Below are 24,392 nucleotides of genomic sequence, written 5' to 3'. Positions count from 1 at the left end.
AGTCTGGCTCTGCTACACAGCCCCCCAAGCAGCCCCACAAGCAGCCCCATCACTCCAGCAGCCCCAAAACAGCTCCCTTCTCCAAACTGTATGCACACATTCTTCAGGAACAGTGGAGTCTGGGGTCATTTCTACAGACAGCTGCAAGATCTACCTGCAGAGCTCAGTACACAAAAAACCACTTGAGCATTAGCATTCCCCCAAAATGAGACCAGCTGGCTGAAATAACACTTTCACCAAGTGACACGCAACACACTTAGGAGTACCAATTTTGTCAAGGTTTCTGTACATGTGAAAAATGGGGATATAGTTCAGAAAGAAAATGGCAATGAGAAACCAGGTACACTATGGATGCTTTTCAATTGAGATTGTTTTATAAAGAGATTCAGAAGCAAAAGAAATGCTTTAATCCTTTCTATGTTTCAAAAATACATTGTACATGGGCTCTGTGCTCAGATTTTATTCAACACAGAAGTAGCTCCCTAGACTGTTTGCTACAGCTGCATAAGGTAAGATGCTGAATTTTGGAATAATGCTTTACTAAATAATAAAGTGTCTGAAATGGGTAAAAGTAACCGTGTACCATAAAAAAAACAAAATCCATTTGAAAAGCATTCTTTGTGTTTCTTTTGAGGACTTGCCTATGTCAGCCTAGTTATAACAGAATTTCTCAAACTTTAATACAGCAATCCTCTTGTATTTCAATATATATAAAAATTATCTAATAAAAACTGTGTATTACACAGAATTCTTCTGTAGAGGAAAAAAAAGAAACAAAAGAAAAATCCCTAAAAAAGAGAATCACATAGTGTGTTTAATTTACAGAAGCTTCATCAGTATCAGCGCCTCAATTCTGTTTGAAAAGTAAGGCCTGGAAGGACTTTTTTTATTTTTTTCCATTCTGAATATAAACCACAGCTGTATATCAACCTCTGAAATTTAAACACAGAGCTCAAAACAGACCTTATGTGATGCTGCTAGGAACACTGAAATAATAATTTAAAAAACCCAAGCCTGCAAACAGGATGGTACACTTATAATCCCATCTCAGATAGCCACAACTTGCTTCAAGGCTCCTTCACACTATTCAAACAGCAAAACCCATTTTTAATGCCATTTACAGATCACAGTCATCCGTGAGAACATAATGGAACAAATTAAGCATTGTAGTATCACAGACGGACACAGACTGAGAGGAAATAACTGCAAAGAGCTTCCTGTCATTTGTGACTTTTTGTTCCCCACCTTGCAAAAAATTAAGAATAATGTTGAGTATTTTTTAAAAGCTCCATGTCAAATATAATAAAAACTGAAGTCTTGATACTTTTAATCTAAGATACCAGCTCGGGTTAAAGCACAGATCTCTGCCTTTCCCATTTAAATATGAAACCAAAGCAGTATTTGTAATTGTCCTTTCTGAAGAAAATAAAACTGCTCTGAAGTACATCACACTATAACCTAATCTTCTCACTACCTCCACAAACAAAAACTTAAAGAGGCAAAAAGATTGCATTTTACATTTAGATTGCAAAAATTAAATTTCACTCAATGGGTACAGGCTTAAGGAAGTCACAAGCAAGCTTAAGAATCAATATTTTTTATTTACTGCTTGGTAGTATAAAAGTTGTATATAAACTATTTTGTTAAAAATACATTTGATATGCAAATTTTAAAAAAGCAGACTAATATGGCAATATCCATACCCCTACAAAATAGCAGTGTAGTGTTAAAGGCAATGAAACAGGCACGGTTTCTAAATCCTCTCTTACTTAGGTAGCAATACATAAATTCAATTCTTGCACATATCAGATCTTATAATACCTAACATAATTACTTTATACAGGTAAACAATGTTGTACATATCCAACATCTTTCCATCCCTTTTATTCTACATATTTTCAATGGAATCAAAATACAAACTACTATTAAAATAAGTTAAAAAATACATACTACTGTTTCAGCTTTCTCCCAACCTTTTGACAAATTTATTCACAGTACTAACCCATCACACATCAAAACAGGATATCAAGAGAAACTGTCCTCTTTTTAGAAAAAGCTCTGGGGACAGTCTGTAACTGTGCATCCTCTTTCTGAAAATTATTTGAAACAGCTGTTTTGCTCAATACTCCCTGTTTCTGGTAACATTTTACACTCCTAGCTATCAATCTCTTGGAAACTGAAAGCTAATTACTACAACCAATACTAATTAAATCTTCTAGAAATATTCTTCACACAAATCATGTGAAGCTTAATATATGCCTGTACAATGAGGTTGGTATTTATGTTGTACTTAAATATTGATGAGATTTCACAAGCTGAGTTTAAATCTGTGGAAGCAGGGATGCTGAACACTGAAGTTCCAGTCCCGTCCAAACAGTTATTTTGGGTTCTCAAGGACAGAAAATTATCTCTAAAAATATCCATTTTAAGAAGAATAAAACATTTACTGTTTTCAAAGTCTGAGTGAGTAGTGGTGGGGTTTTTTTGGCAAATACAGAATAGCTGAAAAGTACATATAGATAGGTCCAATCAGTATCTTGTGGACACACATATAAGGAAGACCATCAGCAGCACATACTTTCAGCAAGAATGAAAAAAACTTGATGTTTCCTGATAAGACATGGGAGTATCTAATACACAAGCAAAGAGAGTACTTTTGTACACACTGATTGTTAACACTGCATAATCTGAGGAAGAAACACAATTCTCAGATATGAAGGAGAAATACAATTTAGAGCACTTGTATTAAAAAGATTGAAGGTATTAATTTAAAATAAATCTATTTCAAAAACAGACACTGATTTTCATTGAGTTCATAAAGCAGATTAAGTTATAGTTCTCAGAATACAGTGCAATCTCTATGAAAATGCATTATATTAGAGCTTATATTCTTAGGCACTCAGAACAAATAATATTTTTCAGTTTCTATTACACAGAAAAGTTTGCTGAAGTATTACAAAGATTTCCCTCCCCAAAACAAGTAACAGGATAAAGCAGAGATCATAAGTAGATACACAGAATTAGCATCACAATACCATAGTAATTTTAGCAGTAAGTCACACTTAAAATATGAAGGGAGTAACACTGGCTTAAGATTTTGGTGCCAATGAATACAGCTACCCTCAGTCCAATAAAGCCACTCTGAAGCACTTTAGTATATATTCCATAAAATTTTAATGCCAAATATTCCATATCCTTATCTAAGGGTTGAAATATGTTGCCTTAGCTTAATAAGGAACCTGTGGGCAAGAACAAAAAAAAAAAGCAAAACTATTAGGCATTCTTCAAATACGAGTGAGCAGTTACAAGAAAACAGGAGAACAAAGGGCCTTGAGGAAAGTAACCTCACCAAGAGCTCATCCAACTGCATAGGAATAGATGCTCCTCAGCCTTTGTTAAGTAGTAAGGGAGAGGTACAGGTCCAGGGCACAAGTATTTTATTTAACATCTGCATATAACTGAACCAGTCTCTACTGTTAAGTACCCTGCACAGAGTTCAAGGGCTTATGTAATAAAGGCACACATGCAGATTTGGTTGACAGTTATTTCCTTGTATGTTTTACTTGGCTATGAGCAGCTAGATTTAAAGATTATTTTTATCTTTCAAAGGCTGGCTTTTATCTTCAGCAAACACTTGTCAATTCTGGAGTGGGCAGAACAGAAGAAAAATCCTGATGGACCACTGGGGTGAATGCAGTTTATCCACGAGGTAATTGTATTACTTTTAATATTGAGCTCATTAAATATGCTTGTCTAAGTACAAAAAAAGTTTAAGACTTGATAAAGCTTTTACCTTTCCTGTCCAAAACCTTGTATGTATGTTTTCTTTCCAAGATGAAGCCATTCGTTATGATGTCCACACAGCTCAATAGTATTTAAATGTCTAAATCTTACTATTTTACTGGTCAAAAACCATTAAGTGTTTAACCTTGCGGGAATGACATCACAGAACTTGTAAAATGCCACACTGCCATAAATACATTTCCTTAAATAGTTCGCATCTCTTGGGAGTTTTCAGTTTTCTCCAAAGTGCTTGCAGACAAACTTCTAAAGGTTCCACCTGTAAGAGAAGAAAACAATTCGAAAAATAAACCTACATAGCAAAATTAGTTTTAGGATGGACACACCAATTAAAAAGTTAGCAGGTACTCTGAAATGGAAAAAAAAGCCACAATTGCATGAAGTAGTTGCTGTGCATTCAAAGTTTAGCATCTGAAATCCTAAAGAGGAACTAAAAGTTGAGCTAGGACTCTTGAAATGCATGGACAAACTGACAAATCACACCACAGTGCAAAGCACTAGGAATGGAAAATGTCACATAGCTTCAGTGTACCAATACCAGTTTCTGTTTACCCAGTAGCTTAAAATGGATGTGCAAGCGCTCAACTCAAAGTTTTGTCTTCAACTATCAGCTGTGTATCTGCTCTTTTTATGCGCCACTAAGCATATTCAAAATAAAATTACTGATGAAGTCTGCTGAGAACATGAATCTTGAAGACATGGAGAAGACATGCTACAACTTCAAATGATGCAACCAGCAAGATACTAGATAAGCTGAAACACTGTAGAGGTCACTTCAGAACACGCCAGTTTAGGAGGAAAAAAACCCTGGACTTGAGAGTAGCAGTGAATACAGGTAACCAGCAATGCTACTTCATTCAGGTACTGTCCAATTCAGGAATTCCACCTCATACAAGAACTCTCAGCAACAGTGATTAAAGTCAGCCACAAAGCACAAATCTACTGCCTCTGAATGACAGAAAAAAACCTTTTCTGGAAGCAATTAAACACACATTTCTGTCTGCCTTCTTCCTCTGCATCTGAAGATCTGAGTCTAATTCCCCCAAACTATAAGCTTTTAATCAGAAATGTATTGACTAGAGGCACAGAAGTCTTAAATGCTGATTTTATCTACTCAGTTTCAGTAAACTGGGCCACAATGATTTACTAGAAGTCTGAAATAAGTAATTGAAGTAAAGGTCTAACTGCTACTCATTTACATGTGAACAGTTTCTCATGACAGTAGACAAAAACTGCTGTAGAACCAGGCCAGGAAATAATATCACACCCTTTCAAGCAAGATCTGTTTATTTTTTGTAGTGCACATCAAACAGACCTGGCTAGTTACCCAGATGATTTACAAAATAGCTCTGTTGGACTGGAGAGACCATTAAAAAAGTCTGCTGAGCCATTTCTCTGCTATTAGAACACTTGTTTTCACAAGGGGCAAAACTTTATTACTAAGGGAGGTTTTACAATAAAAAGCTGCTGTAGATGGACATTTTTTATAGCTTTACTGTCATATCTCTCTAGAGAACAGCTTGTTTTTAAATTAAAGTAGTAATGGTTTAAATTTATAGAACTTTTAGGTAATTACAGGGAACAGCTTTCCTATTTAGGAGAGGAAAGAGCAAATTAGAGAGAAAACTGGACTATAAAACATTTTGAGTGATTTCAAAATGTTGGGGTTTTTTTAATCAAAGTGCACTGGAATTTATTTTCATATATGCCCTATTATTTCTAATGCTTAAAGAGAAGATAAATAGCCTGCCTTTAAGAAAAAAACATATTACAAACAATCTGATGATTCTCCCACTAGAGATATAAAAAGAAATAAAAATAGTCACAGGAGTAAGAAAACAATTAGTTGGGCATAGAAATGCCAATCCAGTGAAGAAAGCTGTTATCTCCTATTGCATTTAGCTCAAATTGATTTTTAAAAAGAGAAGAAATAAAAAAGAAACCACACCAACATAAAAAAACCCTGAGCACAAGGACATTATTCTGAATCAGAAAATGAGAGTACAGTTTGCCTTTCACTAACATCTGTAGATCCCTCACAGATTACACTGCAACAATGAATCAGCAGCCACTAGGCAGCTGTGATTTGCCAAAATGTGCTACAGAAAAAAAATCAAAGCACTGGCATAGATAAGCATTTCTTCAGTCTGGTCTTATATATGTCCAGCAATTAAGATGCAACAGCTTATTCCAATTTTGTAATTTTTGAAACCTGAACTCCACCTCCTTGCAATTTACTGTATCATTGTCTTCTTATCCACTGAGCAAAAAAAAAAAAAAAATCAATTTACTTCATTATTCTCCGTAACTTCTTTAATATTTAGAAGGGTACCACATCTCCAAATCTCTCTTCCTCTATAGCAATGGTTCAAAAAAAGCTGGGTATAGTTTAGTGATGAGGCATAGAGGCCAGACAAATACACTCTGCTTAGTTCAACAGTCAAACCTGTGCTGCCAGTAAGGGTTGGGAGGAAGTATCTCACTGCATACTAGCTCTCTACTTTATCCTCAAGATAATTGAGGGCATTTGAGTCTTGTTGCTTTTTTAAACAGACCCAATTTCCTCTTACGCATTTCCCTCTTCCATTTGAAGTTACCAATAGTTTGACACAACATAATTTTATCCTTTCTCTCAGCATACAAAGAGTTTGGCACTGTGCACTTTGTTCATTTTCTTCAAGTCCAGTACCTTTCCTATGTCACCTCAGAACCTCTCTTCCTCAAGGGTCAAGTCTGACTTTTCAGTCACATTTGTGTAAAATCACCTTTCCCCTTCTTATTATCCCTCAAATAGATAGCATGTCATCAAATAGAGGCAAATCCAGGGGTTTTTTCCCACCAACATTCTAAACTATTAAAAAAAAAACACCAACACAGTGAGGGTTGAATTTTAAAGCCATGCTGGACATATTTTTCACATGCTTAACAGAGGAACGCAAGCAATTCACTGAAGTTTAATGACTCACAAGAAAACCCCAACCGCCTGGTTTAGTTAGATCCCCGTGAGACCAGCAGTTTCACATGTCTCCATTGCTATTAGTCAAAGCTCCACAGATCTATCAGAGAAGTATCTAGTAAGCAATTATCTTATACAAGCATGCAGTACAAAGCAGCAAGCATAAGGAAGCAGCTGTAGTTACTGAATAACTGTAGTTATTCCAGTGATACAACTGTCACTAGCTGCTGTTTGTTTTGGGCAGTAAGCACATTGCCACTAAATCTGAGCCATTGTTTATTGGCAGAAAATTAATATGCACATGTTTTATCTCTTGGACTACTGATGCCACACCCGCAAAGAAGTTTTTATTTCAATACCTAATCTAATTACAATGTCTGACTAAAAAATTAGATAAGAATTTGGTGGATAAAAAAGCCTTTACAAATTTATCATTAACTGAGTGATCAAATGTAATGTTTGCAGACCTGTGTAGAAAATTTTGAAATTGAAAGATGAGTTTTCACACAGAACAGATACGTTTTCAACTTTACTGACTACTTCCACATATGTCACAACGTAACACTCATAACAGTGTGAGTTCCAAACATGCAATAGTTTGATACCTGCAGTTTACTCTGAGCTTCTCCTCTCTTGCATTTCCTGTTTCACAGGTGTGGCAGGCGCTTCGCTCCCTCCCTGTTTGGCAGGCGTGGCAGGCATCTCACCATTGACACCCTCCACACCAGTAACGGACATCAAGCTTTTCCGTTCTTTGGAGTTTGACTTGTGATCCACTTTTGTCACTCGAAATCTGAGGTGAGCAAAATAAAGTTCACTTGTATTTCCCCACAGATCAGTTAGATCATTCTCAGGACCAATAGCATGGGCAGGAAAAAATTCCCAGGTCCCAAGAACAGGATGCCAGAGCAGACACATACACAGACCCTGCTTCTCTTCTGAGTATCCTCCTTCCTTTTACCTACAGGTATCTCTAGTACTCACTACTGCTGAATCACACTTCCTCAGGGAATTGTGTTTTGAAGCGGAATCCACAGATTGCATACCACTTCTTAGAATATTAACTTTCAAAGACAACTATGACATAAGGTAGGAATTAAAAATAACAAAGAGAATGAAGTGGTTTCTATAGCTCACACTTAATTGAGAAATACCAAATTAAGAAACAGAGAAATTTATTAGTATGCAATTTTTGTTTCTTTTTAGCCTGCACCAGTACAGCAATAGCCTTAGATTTATACCCACAGTAAATCTGCATCTTTTTACATAGTTCTCAAAAAAAAAAAAAAAGAAAATCACATTTCCTTCTTCCAGAAATAATTTCTGTCTACTAGTAACAGAGTTATAAAAAATTGTAAAAATAATCCCTGATGTTATAAACAGAGAAGAATCAGTGGATATTTGATCCAACACTGGCCACTGTAGCATTCCCAAGAAAGGTATACAACAAAATGACCTAAGCCTTACCTTCCCACAGAAAGGACTGTAACTTCTCCAATCCGACTTCTTCTGTTCTCTTTAGATTTTTGAGCTGGCTTTATAAGGTGCCATCGTTTGTGACTACAACGAGTACAAACATCCTTTTCTACCACTCCTCCAACAGTGTGGAAGTGGTGGGCTTTGCAGCTGTGTCTGAATGGAACAACACCTGGTGACAAAGGAGTCCCTGGACTCACTGGACTCTCAGGAGAGGCAGGAGATAAAGGGCTGTAGGAAAAAGAAATAAAGAAAATTTAATGTTTGCTATAAAATACTGTTTCTTGAAAAGGAAAAAGGATGAAATCCAAGCTTCGGTTATGTCTAGTGAACAGCTACTTTTTACAGGGAACATATATTTGTGAGGATGTTCAGCTTAAGGTTCCCTCCAATAGCATATTTTTGCAGTTAGAACCCCTTCCAGAAATTAATTCAGCTGCAGTCATGTGTTAAAGGTAACTAACACAGAAGATCAGGAAATAAAGAGGGAAAAAAAAAATCAGGCTAAAGTAGAAGAGAACAGGATACATGAACTTATACTGATGAGGACATTTAATAAGCTGATTACACTCATGAAAGCACTACCTTGGAGAACCATGGAAAGTATTTCAGAACTGTTACAGTATTTCAAGGAACACACAGAAGAAGAGCACAGTCCCACAATATTGAAAGGAGGCAAAACTAAAATGTCTTCCACAACGACAAGAGGAAACAACAGATCATTAAGTTTCAGGGGAAAAACAAATTTTTAAGTACCTAGAAAGAAAGAAAAAGCAGTACAACCTCCAAAAGACATTTGAGAATATCTAATCAAATCAATCTGATTTTCTTCTAAAACAGAAAGATAGCACACACAGAAACCAGGTGTACTTTTTTTGGACTTTAGCATCAATTTTGATGCTGTCTTGTAACACATTCCCCTAAAGCAGGTCAGAGCTCATGAAAGCTGAAGTAACTGTAGAGTAAGGCAGCACATCTTGTGACAAAAAAAAATTAAAAAAACATACAGAAAGTAATGAATCTGTAGTTGCTATGAAACTGGAAAGACATACTAAATGTGGGGGTTTTGGTCCTGAAAAAATTCAGTGTTTTAAATAGTTCACTGGGAAATAGAATAGAAGAATAGCTAAAGTACCCATAGACTTTGGGTCACCCACAGTAACTGTAGAGGACAAGATAAGAAATTAGAATGAGGAGAGGAGAACATGCATGTGAAAGACATTCACACATACATAAATCTTACTAAAAATATTGGATGTATTGCAGTAAGGACAACACAAATATTCAGTGCTTTAGCAGAAAACCTTTACACAAATGTAGATTAAAAAGCAACTAGACAGATGATCATTCTTCAGAAAAAGAGAATCATGAGCTGAACATGAATCATTTACAATGTTCTTGCTTAAAAAGGACAAACTTAGCAGTGGAAATAACCGATGTATAACCTGTGAATCTAAGGTTACATTACTCAGCATTAATCATGCCACATCTGACCCTACCATGCAGATTTAAAAATGTTATTTCAAGAAAAATACTAACAAACTGAAGAGACTCCAAAGGGGAACAAAAAGAACAAATTAAAGTAAAACATGCCAGAGAAGATTGGAGGTACTTAAATGTTTATTTTCTAAATAAAAATATTGACAGGAGATATTTAATTGTCCTCAAATAAATAAGAAAATGCTATTAAAGGAAATAAAAGTTGTTCAATATCTGAAGCAAAGACAGAACTAACTGGCTTCAAGTGAGAGAAGAATAGATTTTACTCAGCCATTACTATTGCTATAATTAGGAAGTTTCATAGTGCGCTGAACATAAAAAGAAATACATCGGATTTCTACTTGATTACAAAAGCTTCAGGAATATCTGTCAAATTCTCTAAGAGCAATCATTTTTCCCTCCCCCTTTTCATATTTTAATTCACCACTAAAACTATAGTCTAAAACTCCCAAGATAACATTACACGTGCCTGTGCAAAAAATTCAAACAAATATTTCTACAGCATCATAGAAGTTTAAAAATACCTCCACTTGAGTAGAAATCTCCTTGGAAATTCAGTTTTTTTCAATAACCAAGCTTCTCACCATTAGAACAGGTGTTTAATGGTTGCATACTCAACTCTTTGTTTTGCTGAAACTATATACTCCTACTTCTTTTACAGATGACACAATACTACTTGAACTCCCATCTCCCCTGCCTTGAATATGAGCACAGAGCTACATCCGAAGAGTATCTAGAGTAGTATAAATATAGCTAAAAGTACTCATGTACAGATAAAAGCACCTTTACCCATATGATGCATCTACAAGTTCTTTTACATGTAAAATGCATCTGTAAGGCAAAGCTGCTTTCCCTACCTAATTATCTAAACAGGTGTACAGTGAAAAAACATAAGAGGTAGATCAACCAATGTCTATTGCCACAATTATAAAGAGAAAAGTGAACGAAAAGGACACAGAAAGAGATGTCTAATGTAAATTAGCATCTATACAAATGGAATGAGTGCTACTTCTATTCTTTGAAGTCAGAGTAGCTTTGGACTAAGCCACCTGGTATGTAACTTCATCCCAAAGTAAACCAGCATTTGCAGCTTCTGTAAATCTTTAGCCCAAAATGCAGTAAAACTGTATCATGCACCTAGAACACATAGCCAGAAGAGCCAGTCACTAACCCAGGGTATATGTTAAAATTTAAGGACTCAGACACAACAGAAAATCAAAGTATTATCCTCTTTAGCTGGTAACTCAAGCAAGCAATGTAGTCTTAAAAGCGTGCAGGAAACAAAATCCTTTGAAAGGGTATGTTTTTGGTTGCCTCAAGAAACATGCATTATAATGAGGAGTAATTACCTTTCAGGTTCAAAGACACTGCTATCTGCTACCATGGCCTTTAACACATCAGCATTTGCTGCAATGAGAATAAACAGAATTCTTCAAAAGTGAATGGCTCTAACTTCAGAAAAAACCAAAACAAAAATTAAAGTTCCTCAAAGAAATTTCATCTACAAGAAAGATGACTGCATTACGTATATCTCCAAAAAGGCATAAGAGAAAACTGCAGAAAACAAAGGTTAAAATAATTCTATGGGAAGTCTTAACATGAGCTCCTAAAATTGCAGGTCATATTGCACTCAAAGCTCCACCCCAATACAAGCCATGAAACGTAGCCATCTACACAAAACTCTGAAACAAGATCTCTTGATCAGCTCACACGTTTAACACAACTTCAGATTAAAAACATCAGTTCAAGTGAGCCCTACAAAATGCAAATTCATTATCAGCCAAAAAACTATCAGATGCTCACTTCTTATCAAAACACATGAATTACCTAATCCCAATCTCAAGGAAAAATACACAAGCTCAAAGCTCTGACAGTCTAAAAGAACAAAAAACACCAAAACAACAACAACCAAAAAACCAAAAAAAAAAAAAAAAAAAGCCCCAAAAACCCCACATGCAAACCAAAAACACCACTTTTCCAGAGGACTTCATTCAGAGGTAACTCAAAGCCAGTTCAATGATTAGAACTCTGATTTATACAAATGTAAAATTAAAAGGCTGAAGGCCCTTGTCCTATAAAAACATCCAGTCTCCTAAACATTTCTTCTCTTGGGCAAATACATTCTGAATTAACCAAGCATTCCATGGGGTGCTTAGCTATGATTTTATCTTCTCAGTCACATTTTCCTCTTTATTCTTTACTTTGCACACACATGAAGATACCATGTAGGGAATTCAACATTAGTGCTATATACCCAATTGTCTCAGTTGTGCACAAGCCTCTCATCAGAAAAGAGCTGCAAGAATCACTTCAGGACAAAAAGCTCAATCTAGTCAAAACATAGAAGTTTCTGCAGGCTTTAAACACTGCCACTAAGAAAGCAACCTTGAGCTTTTACTTCACAAACAAAGCAAAAGGTTGAACCAAAAAACCCCAAATATCTAAACAGTTAAAATATCAGGAACTGCATGACCTGAATTTACCATACAAAATAATTTTCAAGTAAGCAAGAAACTTCCCTATTGTCCTTGAAGTTATTGCCTTGTGAAGGCAAATTCAAAGAGCTAAGAATGAACAAACTGGTTAATAAATGAAAGCACATGAACATACCATACATCAGACTATCTGAAAAAACATTTGTTATAGAACGCCATCACAGGGGCTGATAACTTCAATGTCACAATACTATACCTTCATTTTTCATGATGTAGTTAACAATTTGTCCCACAGTGTCACTATTCTCATGTATAGTATCATTCATTTCTGTGCAAAGAAATAAATACATTGTCAGTATTTTATAGGCCTCATGAACCAAGAACAGAACTATTTTAAAAGTAAATAATGCTGAAAAAGTCACAACTAAAACCAAACACATACCAGAAGAAACTATATTTTTTCTAAAAAAGCAAGATCTGTTGTCATTATGGAGGGACAGCTTAGATAAGTCTTTATAGTCCTTATTCACTAAAAACTATGAATACGTTTATCATGTATATATCAGCTCTAACAAATTCAGCTAAGATTTAAATAAGCTCAGTATTTTCACACACATACTTCAAAATTCCTTCTCTAGCTAGTAAAGAGGAGACAAAAGAGAGCAGCATTTCTAATCCTGACAACAGGGAGAAAAAGAATCAAACCAAAACAAATCATTAAACTGTTTCAAGTCACTATTCTAAAATACGTATTATTGGCTTTTAGAATGAGGAGGATTCAAATTATGTTTTCCACCATATCTACAAGGACATAACAACTGATTAATTTAAAAAAAAATCCAAAAACTTTTGGAACAGAATGCACCTATTAACAGCATTAAAAGCTTACCTAGAATAACCTGCAAAGGCTGAAAAAGATCAGTGGGGGAACTAAAACAGTAAAGAGGCAACACTGTGCCCTTCCCTAATAATTGTTATAACCCTTCATGAAAACAATAAATAGAGATGAGGCAAGCTTGATAGGCTAGACTCTAAAGCCTTCTCTTAGGTAGTAAATTAGGGGCTTCTCCACCTCTGTACCCATGCTTCATCTTAATACCTGCAACTCTGCAATGTAATTTAGACACAGCTAGTTCCTGACACTCAGACACAGGTCACGTCCCTGTTTCATTACCATTCACCTCACTGTTAGCACTCAGGTGAACTAACAGATCACACAGCTCACTCACTGCACAGATGCCCCAGGCAGTAAATGCTTAAGGACACATTGACCCATCATTACTGCACCACATGGGTCTACCCTTACCATGCAGCCACTGTAATTTGCACTCATTATGAACCTACTGAAATTAACTGGGAGAAAGGAAGAGGCCCAGAGTATTTACAAGTGACTTTTGTTTTTACCTACATTTTACAAATGCTATACCAGGTTACTATAGCTCTCCCCCATGACAACACCCTTATTTTTGCTCCCAAGAAAGAATAGATGGGAATAAGAAACAATAAAAACAAGGGAACAAATAAACAAACATTAGGATAAAAACAAAGCTATCTTTGAGAAAAAGTTATAAGCAGCAGACATTACATAAAACAGAATGAAGATATTCAGTCCAAACGCTTGGTTTTATACAGAGAGGATATGAGAATGACAGGACAACAGGAACAAATTAAGATTGCAAAACATAAAACTAATATTTTAGGCTTTAAATGGCAGCTTTTTGCCATGTCTCAGCTAGTACACTAATAATTTGTTGTTAACAGCATGCAGAATGCAGAAAAGTGATCTGGTGACTCCAGCTGTAGACCTGCAAACAAATATACTGATGCTTTGATCCCTCTGTAAGCTCTTACATGATGTTAGCAGACTAGCATGGGAAATTGGAACACTTCTAGTTTTGACTGGCAAAGACCAAACCCCAAGTGACATACAATAACAAAAATATTTCTCTTAATACTGCTTTGATGTCAAATATAGCCATAGAAATGACAGAAGTCTCACAAAAAACTATTTTATAGTAGTTGCAATGTACAGAAATAGGAATTTGTTTTTTAGACTTGATTACCTATTTTTTCATCAAGTTTTTCTTCTTCTACTTCTTCAGCCTCGGTTGTACAACGATATCCTTTTTTCTTAAGGACATGGCAGATAAGGATCCCCAAGAGACCCATGATGAAGAAAACAGGAACCAAAGCAAAGGCAATGTACTCTAGGTGTTCAGCCTTGCCATCATTGCCATCCGTTTTAGTTGTCAAAGTAGTTGTCTGTAAGCCATAGCTTGACAAAACCACAGGAACGTCTCCAACTATGTGAATCAATAAACACATTTATCACTATACACTGTAAATCACTTGAAAGCATTCAGAAAATTACAAGTATGACCAAATCCCCCCAGTGTCAATGCAAGGTACCTTCTGTGATGATGTGGACAACACATACTCTACCGGCTGAGAACTGACAGCAGAAACAGCAGATATTCCCTCTTCACCAAATAATTACAAACATCTAACATCCAAAAAGCCTCCGTGATATTTCTTCAATATAACGGTGAAGAACCAACAATATTCTAGCCTGACAGGCTTGTAATCTCAAATAGAGGGCTCATATATTTCACACAGGAGTAACACCACTACTGCTTCTTGTTCACATCAGTAAGGAAAATGCCATACCATTCCTCCAGTCCTAAATTCCTGCAAAATTACCAATAAAATGTGGATCCTTCCCTAATATGAGAGTAAATAAAGGATTTAATATTGACCCTCGAATAGAAAAAGTATCAGGTGTGAGAGAAATAGACTTGATTTTTTTTCTTTTTTTTTGACAGTGGAAATTCGCAAAAGAAAGAGCATCTATCCCCTGCTCACCAGAATAAGGTGGGCTCATTCTTTGCTTTTCTGAGATTTGGAAATCATTTTGTATTTAAACTTGCAACAGGACATGAAATAGAATTCTTTTTGTTTGCAAAGAATTTAAGTTGAAGCATTGTCCCACACTAACTCTATACCCACAATTAAGCACTTTTGTTTCTATTTAATTCTGAATTTCACAGATGTATACTCAATGTTATAAACTGGGATTTTGACCTATCAAAAGTATAGAATATTTACATTAGAAGGGGACATCTGAAGTTCATCAGTCCAAATGTTGCTAAAAGCAGCATTGATTAGATCAGGTTTCTCAGGTAAGCTCCATTAGATGATGAATGCTCCACATTTCTGGGCAATCTGTTCCAATATTAACACACTTTTATGTCCAACATACACAGAGAAACTAAAAACTCAGTACCTTCTCACATATCAAACATAAAAGTATAGAAAGTTCAACAGCTCAGATGAATCCAAAATTACATATGTTGCATACTCAAAATTTTCCTATACCCTTAGAGCTTATACATAGTACCCACCCCATATAATAAAGACTTAAACATTACTATCCCAACATGCAAGAATGGTCCTGCATTTCTACCTTCTATTCTTCTCCTCCACTCCAGCTGACAACAATTTTTTTGGAGCAGGAAATCATGACAACCAGAAAGTGTTAGTCTATTTCAAGGTATTTTCCATCTACGTGTATTAAAATGGACAAGGCAATTCACAATTGTTCCATTCACCAAGCTCGTTGAAGAAATGAAGAGTCAGCAGAAAACCATTTACATGACAGGGACACTTTCACAACACAAATGCCTAGAGTAATAATCCTTCCCAGTCAAAAATAAAATAATGGAAGCTTCCACAAACTTGCAGAAAGAGCATTATTCCAAAAACATCTCCTGCACTGGATGAACAACTAAGTTGCATTTGAGAAACACCAGTAAGCTGACAGACAGTAAGTGAAGAAAAGTTAAAACTGCAGTTTGGTATTCACCCTAGTTTTCTTTATTCCTCTAGAAACAGGAAACCTTTTATTTTAAAATATTTCTGAAATTTTCAGAACAGTCTTGAATTGTCAGTTGAGTAGTATGCAATACACAAGACTTGCTCAAAGTGAAAACAATGGAAATTATTTGACATAACAATTGATAAACCCCAATTAGCAACAACAAAAGAAAAAGATGTATTAAGAATTTCACTAAAATAATTTTCTAGAAAATAGAGGAAATGCAGAAAAACAGAAAGAAGTGCAAACAAATTACTGAACAGATCACAAAACTAAATGTTAAAACAAAATCCTAGGATATTTGCTTTGGACAAAACCAGATAGTCTAGTTTGTTTACAAAACCAAAAGAGAAAGCTATTCACTTTTAAGAGGCCAGCAATCCTACAGATGATTTTATGCAGAATTTACCAAAACATAACCCTTAGAAGCTTTAACTCATGCCTGAGTAGGACAACTGAACAATATGTACAATTTAACACTTTAAGGTTGCAATTGTTTTATACAATTACACAAGGACAATTACAAAAGACAGGAAAGGGTATGGATTACAATCATATAACTGAGTAAGCTGTTCTTACATGAAGTTTATTTGCATTCTAAGGATTTATAATTCATGCTTCAATATACCAAAATAAAATCATAATTATGATTAACTTTTTTCTAACTCATCAGGTAGCAACAGCCACAAAGTCCCCCACTTAAGAAAGTAGCTTCATTTATTTTTGAGGCAGGAGAAAAGCCATCACACCAGAGAAGTGATTGGCTGTGTGAATGGCAGACATTACTTGGCTGACTATGACATCTCAGAATCTAAGAAACCAAACTGAAACAGTATGCATCACAAGCTCTGAATAGTATTAATAAATAAGCACCTTTCCTGCTCAAATATAAGACCAAAACAGGCAGATGCTCTGGATTTTGTTGTACTGCATCCATTTTAAGAATGAACAGGAAACACCTCCCTGCTATCAACAGCCACTTGCTAATCAAGTTACTTTGTGGAAGGGTCACAGAATTTATCCAACTCAACTTTTTAGGTTTTCTGCCTCTCTTCGTGGCAAGAGTGGCATGCATTGTCCAAAGAAATACCTATTTTCTCCATAACCATGGCAAGAAATTCCCACCAAACCCAGAAAGAAACGGGGCATTATCACATGGCTAGAGGTCCATTCCTCACTTTCCAAGCTGTGGTTTATGGCAATTCCTCCTCAGATGCAAAGTTGCTTCAGGAGGTCCCTTCCCATTCAGTTTTCTGCTACCCCACTGGCTGTGCTCCTGACAGACAACAGCCCTGAAAACAGTTTTAAACCGGATTACTGAGATAACCAGGTTTTAAGAAAAAATACCACAAAGTGTCTTAAGCAGTCATTTTACTGAATCAATATAGCCTGAGGTTTGGCAAACTCCTCTATTACAACAATATTTACACAAAGTCCAGAAACTGCTTGATGCCATTCATTTTTTGTTCAGAGACACAAAAATTCACCAAAAGCAAACCAAAAATATCCAAGAAGAAATTAACTAGCTGAAACAAATACTTGGTGCTGTGTAACCTTACAAGTAGAGCAAAGCACTCAGCTTTCATTATCAAACACCCTACACAGTCTGCCCTCAAAACCCTCAGCAGTTATGACATAATGCAAAGCCAAGCCCGGCATACCTAAATGGACAATATATTTTATGTCCCAAGTCACAGCTACCTCATTCATTGCACATTCCCTATTCCCTTTCCCCAGAGGCACATTATGCTTATATCAGACTGTTGACAGTTTACCTCATTCTCGTGATGCATGACACTGCTTCTCAATGGTCTTAATCAGGCCATAGCAGTCTTCCTTAATTTGAGTCAATTCATAAAAGAACTGATTTGTTTCAGTGCTCTGCTGTCCTGGCATTGTGATACACCAGTCACTGTATACCAGTTTATATACCACACTTACTTGAAGGTGTGATCTAAATGAAAATATTTAGGAGCAATATTTGGCACGTTTAGTGGTGCTTAAACAGTAAATAACAAATTGCACTCATGCTACTAATTCAGATCACATGCACTCATTTGCTTAAAAATTAATACATTCCAAGTACTGAAGTTGAACATTGCCTGTCCTTACTTAATCCTTACCTAGGAAGTAAAATATAAAGAGTCAACCTCAGACAAGTCTTTTGGTTCTAATCACTGTTACTCAGATACAAAGGTAGCATTCTTCCACCTCAGCAACTGCTCAAGACAATTTTACAGCACCTTCAGGAAACAGAATATAAGAGGAAAAAAGTTAACAGATAGATGAAAAAATATCTCATCCTTCATTAAACTGCAATTTTTACATGACCTAGACAAGCTTTTCATAAAGTACATGAGAAATTTCTAGAAATATTTAATCTTATCTTGCTTAAAGTACATCTTGGATTCTTGAAAAACAAATCCTTTCAATAACAAGGATCAAAACTGTTTAGTTCTTACAGAAGCAATATACAACTCAGCCTAAAAATTATCCAGTTTTTCTAAATCTCCTATGTTAAACCTAAGCATAATCTATATCCAGATGATTATTTCAATCACATCCCACAAGTTTTTGTATTTAACTTATAGAAAGTGGCTCACAAACAATTAAGTAATCTTCTCTCTGATAAGGAATCCTATTTGGCTGGATTTTGCCCATTATGCCCATGCCATTTATCTTTTATGGCATGCCTTTTAAAAAGATTTGTTTATATGTTATGAATGTGATTATTCTAGCAATGTACCTGCTAAAAATAAGTACCTATATATTCACTATCTTGTCCATGAAGTTTAAAAAGTTACAGGATCATATTCCCTGCTTTCAGGCAGGAAAATGAAACATGGCTATCAATCTCACAGTATACAGAAACAAATTACTGATGGCTTTAATGTTAATTAATATTTAAAGAAATTACATATGATCACATTCAACCTATTTAAGTACAAGACATGAAATATTCAGGTATGGCACGTGATCTGCTCAAACATCTCTGCTAAGCATAGCTGGAAAACATGCCTCAGCAGCAACATCAGCTAAGGCATTTCTCACCCTCCTCACCATTAACGTGCCAGTCCACCCATATGCAGAAAAAAGGACAACCACTTCAGGATCAAAACAATGAGACAGAATTTGCATGGTGAGTTTGGGTTCTTTTTTAGGGTTTAATGGTGCTTTTATTTTCTCTTTTTCTTTCTTTTGTACCTGGATCACTTCTGCTTCAATTCACCATGCAGACACACTGCTAAAAGGGCATAATCAAAGCATTGCTTAAGCTTTTTGTGGCAATGCCAAAAGGAGAAACTGTCAGGCAGCCTGTGACCCCAGCCCCCCTGCAAGGAAAAGCCTACCTCCAGGACAGATATCAAAGGTGGATGGAACATGGAATGATTTGGATCGGAAAGGACTTTAAGGAGTACGTAATCCCAACCCCCCCTCACTGACTAGTACACCTTCACTAGATCAGGCTGCTCAATCTGGACATGCTCTTTGATTTACAGCATTCATTTTAAGTATCATTTAGTTTAAAACTTCTTTCAGTTTAAATAATAAGCTTTTAAATTCAGGCATGAAAATAAAAACTCCTTGTTTATTAGCACAATTTCCTAAATACACACTAAATACCCCACTCTCAAGAATTTAAGAAATTAACTTTACTTTTGAAAACTTAATTGAGTTTTAGTGAATATAATTAAATGCCAGCTTGTATCTCTCAGCATTTCTGAAGTGGTGTATATTTCCTTCAAAGAAAAGAACTTCTAAATCAGCTCTATACTTTCATTTGGTATATTCAACTTATTCAGAGATAAAGCATTCTACTAGAGCTGTAGTAGAGGTTTCTGTTATCAAAGTTGAATTTAATTTTTTTAGATTCTTAATTCAAGTGCTTAGCAGTGAAATCATTTAGATAAATCATTTACTCTGACAGTAATCAAGTACTTATTTAATACATGTTTTTAATTATTTTAACAGTAGTAAATTTAACAAGAAAAGTTTGATGCAACTTCAAATTAAACATACTTTTTACGAATTATCTGACTTAAACAGTAGCTCTCTAGTGTTTATCTAGTAAACAGATGAAATTACAAGCAATTTCAGTCATAAGACAAACTATACTACTGCCAAAACACACATACACAAAAATAATTACGAAACATTTGGGCTTCTCTGTCTTACTAGTAAGGTGGTAGCTACAGAAGAGAGCAGACAAACCAAAAAAGTCAGTAAAGAACAGGTTAAAAAAGGTTTATTTTCTAGAGCCAAAAAAACTCTTAAGTGAAGAAAACCTATTGCCTACCACTTGCTTTGTCTATTGTTCAAGGAAATTGTACTTCAGGGAATAGGCTTAAAGTGAATAACAAAGGGAAAACACCTATCATCGAAGAACATTCAACACATTTGTGAATTCCACTTAACTTCTAGCTTCCTTGTAGTAATCACAACCTACAACCAGAAGCGAAATAAGCAGGAAGTGAGATGAGAAAAAGGAAGACACATGATGAAAGAACATATGACAACTAGTAACACACTGCCAACTGCCTTAGAGTTTAAGCAGGGCTGATTAAGAACTTCTGTCAAGAACAGACCTCAAAATCTTCATTAGATTTGTCAAAAGCAGTATCTCAAGAAAGTGAGCAGAAGGATCAGCCATGCTTCTTTAAAACTTATTCTAAGTGCACCTACTTTGGGAACAGGCAGTAAGTCTCAGGCATGACCCACCTGAACACAACACCAAACAGAATCCTTCATACCCAATACTGCATTACAACCAAAAAACACCAAGCTTTTCATAGTACCTCAGGCTGGAGCCTGCTAAGAGTTCTTGCATTACAGAAAATGTCTCTGGCTCACTGAATCCACTACAAAAATTTTGACTGTAGGCAACTTTTGCAGTAGCTCAGAAAAGAGCTTTCTACTCTGAGAGGTAAGCCTCTGCCCTGACGAGTTCTTCACTAATCCCAAATTTTTCGAAGTTACACGCCCTATCAACACGTTTAGTAAATTGTCTGCAGAAAGTTTTAGGCTGGCTTCTCTGAAAGCCTGAGGGTAGGGTGGGGATTCAGAAAGGATGTACCTGCTATGTAAGGTAGGTCCTGCTCACAGCAAAAAAATCGATAGCTAAAAGTATTACAGTATAAGGCACACAACTCTCGACAATTCTGAGTGTTGAAATAAGTGCAATAAAAATTGCAATTCCCACATAGCCAGATAGAACTTGTTAGTAACCAAAAGGGAAGACCAAATCTAACAAATCATCCTGTCAGTCACCCAGACAGTCCAAACAGTCACACCATGAAGGCATCTGACATTATTAAAAATTCAATGGGGAAAAAAATAAATTAAGAGTATACAGAGCAGTTTTGTCCTGCTGAGAAAGGGAAAAATTGAAATATAAAGGGAAGTAACAGATTCACCCCGTTCTTTGTGCAGCACAGTATGTGGTTGCTAATGCTGTGTTAACATATACAGAGACAAAAAGCTTACAGTTCACTGTTTACCAGTACTAAATTGCAGTGCTTATGGTCTAAGTGCTTTGGTCACTACTTGAGCAACACATAGTTCCTACTGCAAAATTACACAGAACTGGTGCTTTACATTTGCATTTTGCTTGGAAAACTTTTCCTCAAATTTCAGTTTTCAAATAAAACACACCCGGCAAATAGCTACCAGGTACATTTAACAAAGCTCACTTCACCAGTATGGCTGATAAAAAACAATGAAATAAAATCCATCCTGGACACATCACCTATTTAAAACTATTGCATATCACAGGTTAAATTTACAAGGGCAATTGGCATCTAGTAAGCAGCATTAAATCAATGTCACCAAGAACATTATATCGATGGATTTATGCAAGCTAGCAATCCTCACTAGCTTACAGGAGTCAAAAATCAATTTTAACCAAAACCAATGTATGTCCTACATGAAGAGCTATAGTGTGATCTTGAGATACAGCAGATACATTGACAGAAAGCATTTGTAGAACTCCAAAAATTCTTTCATAGTTTTTGCATCTCTTGCTAGATTTGCCAACTTTTAGTCAGCCAAAGTACAATCCTATTCACCTAAATATACGACTAAATTGCTGCTATAGTTATTAAATCCTACAAATGCAGAGAGCATACTAAGAGTCCTCCACCCACATAACTGCCCTGAAGTTCAATAAAGGAATCCTGAGCATAAACATTTGGAAAAAGTCTGTATAAGCCTACTTATACACATCCTTTCATTTAGTGAAAGATCTGTTTACAGTCTCTTCAAGATACCAGTAGTAGGTAAACGGTATAGTAATCATAACATGTAGAAACAAGCAGTAATATGATGAAGTAACAACCATCAAAGAGCAAATTATTCTTTTATCCGTTAAAAAAACTATATATGGTCATGATCAAGAAGAGAACAAAACTCCACAATTTTTCTTTTCCTCCTTCTTTTGCATGGAAAACCTCATGTCCTCAGATAGCAGCTACCACTAGCTACCAGTCAACACAAATCTGAGCTCAAGATGCCTAGTGGTACTTATTTGTTTCCACTTTCCTGAAGAGAAGCATGGACGGGATGACAAGCTTTCCATTTCTCTTGCTTTCAGAAAACAAACAGCAGGTAGTAGATATCTCCAGCCCTTCTGGCCAAGCTTACCTGCACCAACTAATATACAGATGTACAAAAGGAAGCACAGAAAGACAAGAAACATTTCTTGATTTATTGCTTGCTAGTAAGTATGGCCATCTTAACTGTTTCCACCAAACTGAAAGTTTACTCTCGAACAAGCTGATACACTCTTGCCATGTCGTACCACCCAAAGGTAACACAGATGATCAAGTTGAAAGAGGAAATTAACATCATTTTTTAACACAAGTGTTTGAGCAGCACAGACAATGCACAAAAAAAAGCCCTTCGGACTACACAGGCAACAAATTCGGTTTCATTTGAGATTATTAGTACCACAGCAGTTGGAGTTAGACATAAACAAAGAAAATGTCATTTTAAACTAACTTCCTCTTGGGATTGTATGTGAGCGAGGGCTCTTCAGAGTTCTCAAGGGTCACAGTCAACTTTTCATTTCGAAAACCTAAACTCTAAGCCAAGTTTAACCTAGCAGATGAGGGTAAAATAGAAACAATTCTTTAGTGCGCTTCTGCCTTAAGAGACGATTCCAGTTAAGATGAATCGGCTACGGAGGAGTTATCAGACTCGAGTTCGTACAGCTCTTTAGAGTTTTTCTCTTTTTTTTTCCCTCAACTCCCGACCACGAGCGACTACATCAGCGGGCCGGGGTGTTGCGACAGCGAGCACCGTTCGATCGCGGCGGGCACTCAGCCCCGCGCCGCTCCCCAGCCCGCCCGGGCGGGACCCTGCAGCGCCCGCCCCGAGCGCCCCGCCGCGCTCCGCTGACAGGCGGGAGGAACTTCAGCCGCTGCCGCCGCGGAGCCCCGACCGCCCCCCGCCTGCCCGCCGGGCTGCCCGCGGCTAGGGCGGAGGGGAACGCGCCCCTGCCGTGCCGCTCTCCAGCGGGCCCCGCAGGGACTCGAACGCGGGGCAGCCCCAGGAACCCGAGCGGCCCGCGGCAGAAGCAGCGGGGTCAGCCGAGGCACCCGAGCGCCGAGAGAGGCCGCACTGCCCAGCGAGGTGACAGGTGCGCAGAGGCGCCAGGGCCGCCGGCGGGGAACGAGGGGGTCCCGGACTGCACCTTCCCACCGCGGCGAAAGACCGAGGCCGCAGCGACCCACCGAGAGCGGAGCTGTTGCCCAGCCAGTTGGCCATCAGGCCCAGCGATGGCGTAGTCGGCGGGACCCCGCCGGTCGCTGCCGGGGCCATTCCCGACGCCTTGCCCGCGCTTCTCCGCGTTGGCAGCGGGGCTGCCGCCACCCTGCCCGCCCCGGCCCAGCCCGGCCCAGCGGCGGCTGGGCGCGCCCTACCGCACGGCGCCTGCGCGGGCCGCCGGCCCGGGGCGGTGCTGCGCCTCAGCGCCCGCCCTGGCGGGGGTGGTGTGGGGATGGCGGGGCGAGGGGTGCCTGTGCCCAGCCTTGGCGGAGGAGTTACGCAGTCCTGCGGGGATTAGCCTGAGGTCTCGCCATACAGCAGTTTATTAGTACAGCTCCCAGAGACGGTTCCCTGAGCCCGGCCCCCTCAGCCCGGCAACCGCAACGCTGGGGTGCAGCGAGGGGGCAAGACGGGCAGGGGCATCGTGACCTGAAGGGTCCAGGGCGGGCCGAGATGACTCCTTGACCCGTTTGCTTGGCGTTGCCCGTGTGCCACAATGGCTCCCGAGCGCTTGAGGTGCAGTACCAGCCTCACGGGGCTGCCCGTGGCGGAGCCTGTCACCCAGGCAGGTTTGGGTGTGTCTCTT

At 37.6% G+C, this 24,392-nt stretch overlaps 1 protein-coding gene across 3 annotated transcripts; it reads right to left on the bottom strand.

Moving 5' to 3' along the window:
- Positions 1 to 1,581: 1,581 nt before the first annotated feature.
- Positions 1,582 to 23,969, bottom strand: RELL1 (RELT like 1). Of its 3 annotated transcripts, none has more exons than XR_014851779.1 (8): positions 23,773 to 23,969; positions 14,232 to 14,471; positions 12,425 to 12,496; positions 11,083 to 11,140; positions 8,225 to 8,464; positions 7,363 to 7,550; positions 6,768 to 6,857; positions 1,582 to 4,060 (listed from the first exon to the last, which is right to left on the bottom strand). XR_014851779.1 is itself a non-coding variant. In XM_085059178.1 (7 exons), exons 1-6 carry the CDS (start codon positions 23,858 to 23,860, stop codon positions 7,370 to 7,372), a joined length of 879 nt encoding a protein of 292 aa, XP_084915304.1. In that variant the 5' UTR covers positions 23,861 to 23,968; the 3' UTR covers positions 1,582 to 4,060; positions 7,363 to 7,369. The 3 variants fall into 3 exon arrangements, 1 of the variants encoding a protein (XP_084915304.1); XR_014851780.1 differs by lacking the exon at positions 6,768 to 6,857 and having other exon boundaries at positions 1,582 to 3,239; positions 3,794 to 4,060; positions 23,773 to 23,968; XM_085059178.1 differs by lacking the exon at positions 6,768 to 6,857 and having other exon boundaries at positions 23,773 to 23,968.
- Positions 23,970 to 24,392: the final 423 nt, after the last annotated feature.

The sequence above is a fragment of the Lichenostomus cassidix genome, chromosome 4 (genome assembly GCF_008360975.1).
Source record: "Lichenostomus cassidix isolate B80296 chromosome 4, HeHo_3.0, whole genome shotgun sequence".
Classification (NCBI taxonomy): Eukaryota; Metazoa; Chordata; class Aves; order Passeriformes; family Meliphagidae; genus Lichenostomus; species Lichenostomus cassidix.
Note: the sequence above shows the minus strand (reverse complement) of the source record. Positions and strands in the feature narration are given on the sequence as shown.

Bases quoted from the DNA above. Each gene is read 5' to 3' on its own strand.
- RELL1 (XM_085059178.1), bottom strand. From the start codon at position 23,860: ATGGCCCCGGCAGCGACCGGCGGGGTCCCGCCGACTACGCCATCGCTG. The intron at 14,472-23,772 runs GTGGGTCGCTGC...TGATTCACATAG, and splicing joins GGGCAACAGCTCCGCTCTCG to TTGGAGACGTTCCTGTGGTT. The intron at 7,551-8,224 runs GTAAGGCTTAGG...TGCTCACCTCAG, and splicing joins ACAGTCCTTTCTGTGGGAAG to ATTTCGAGTGACAAAAGTGG.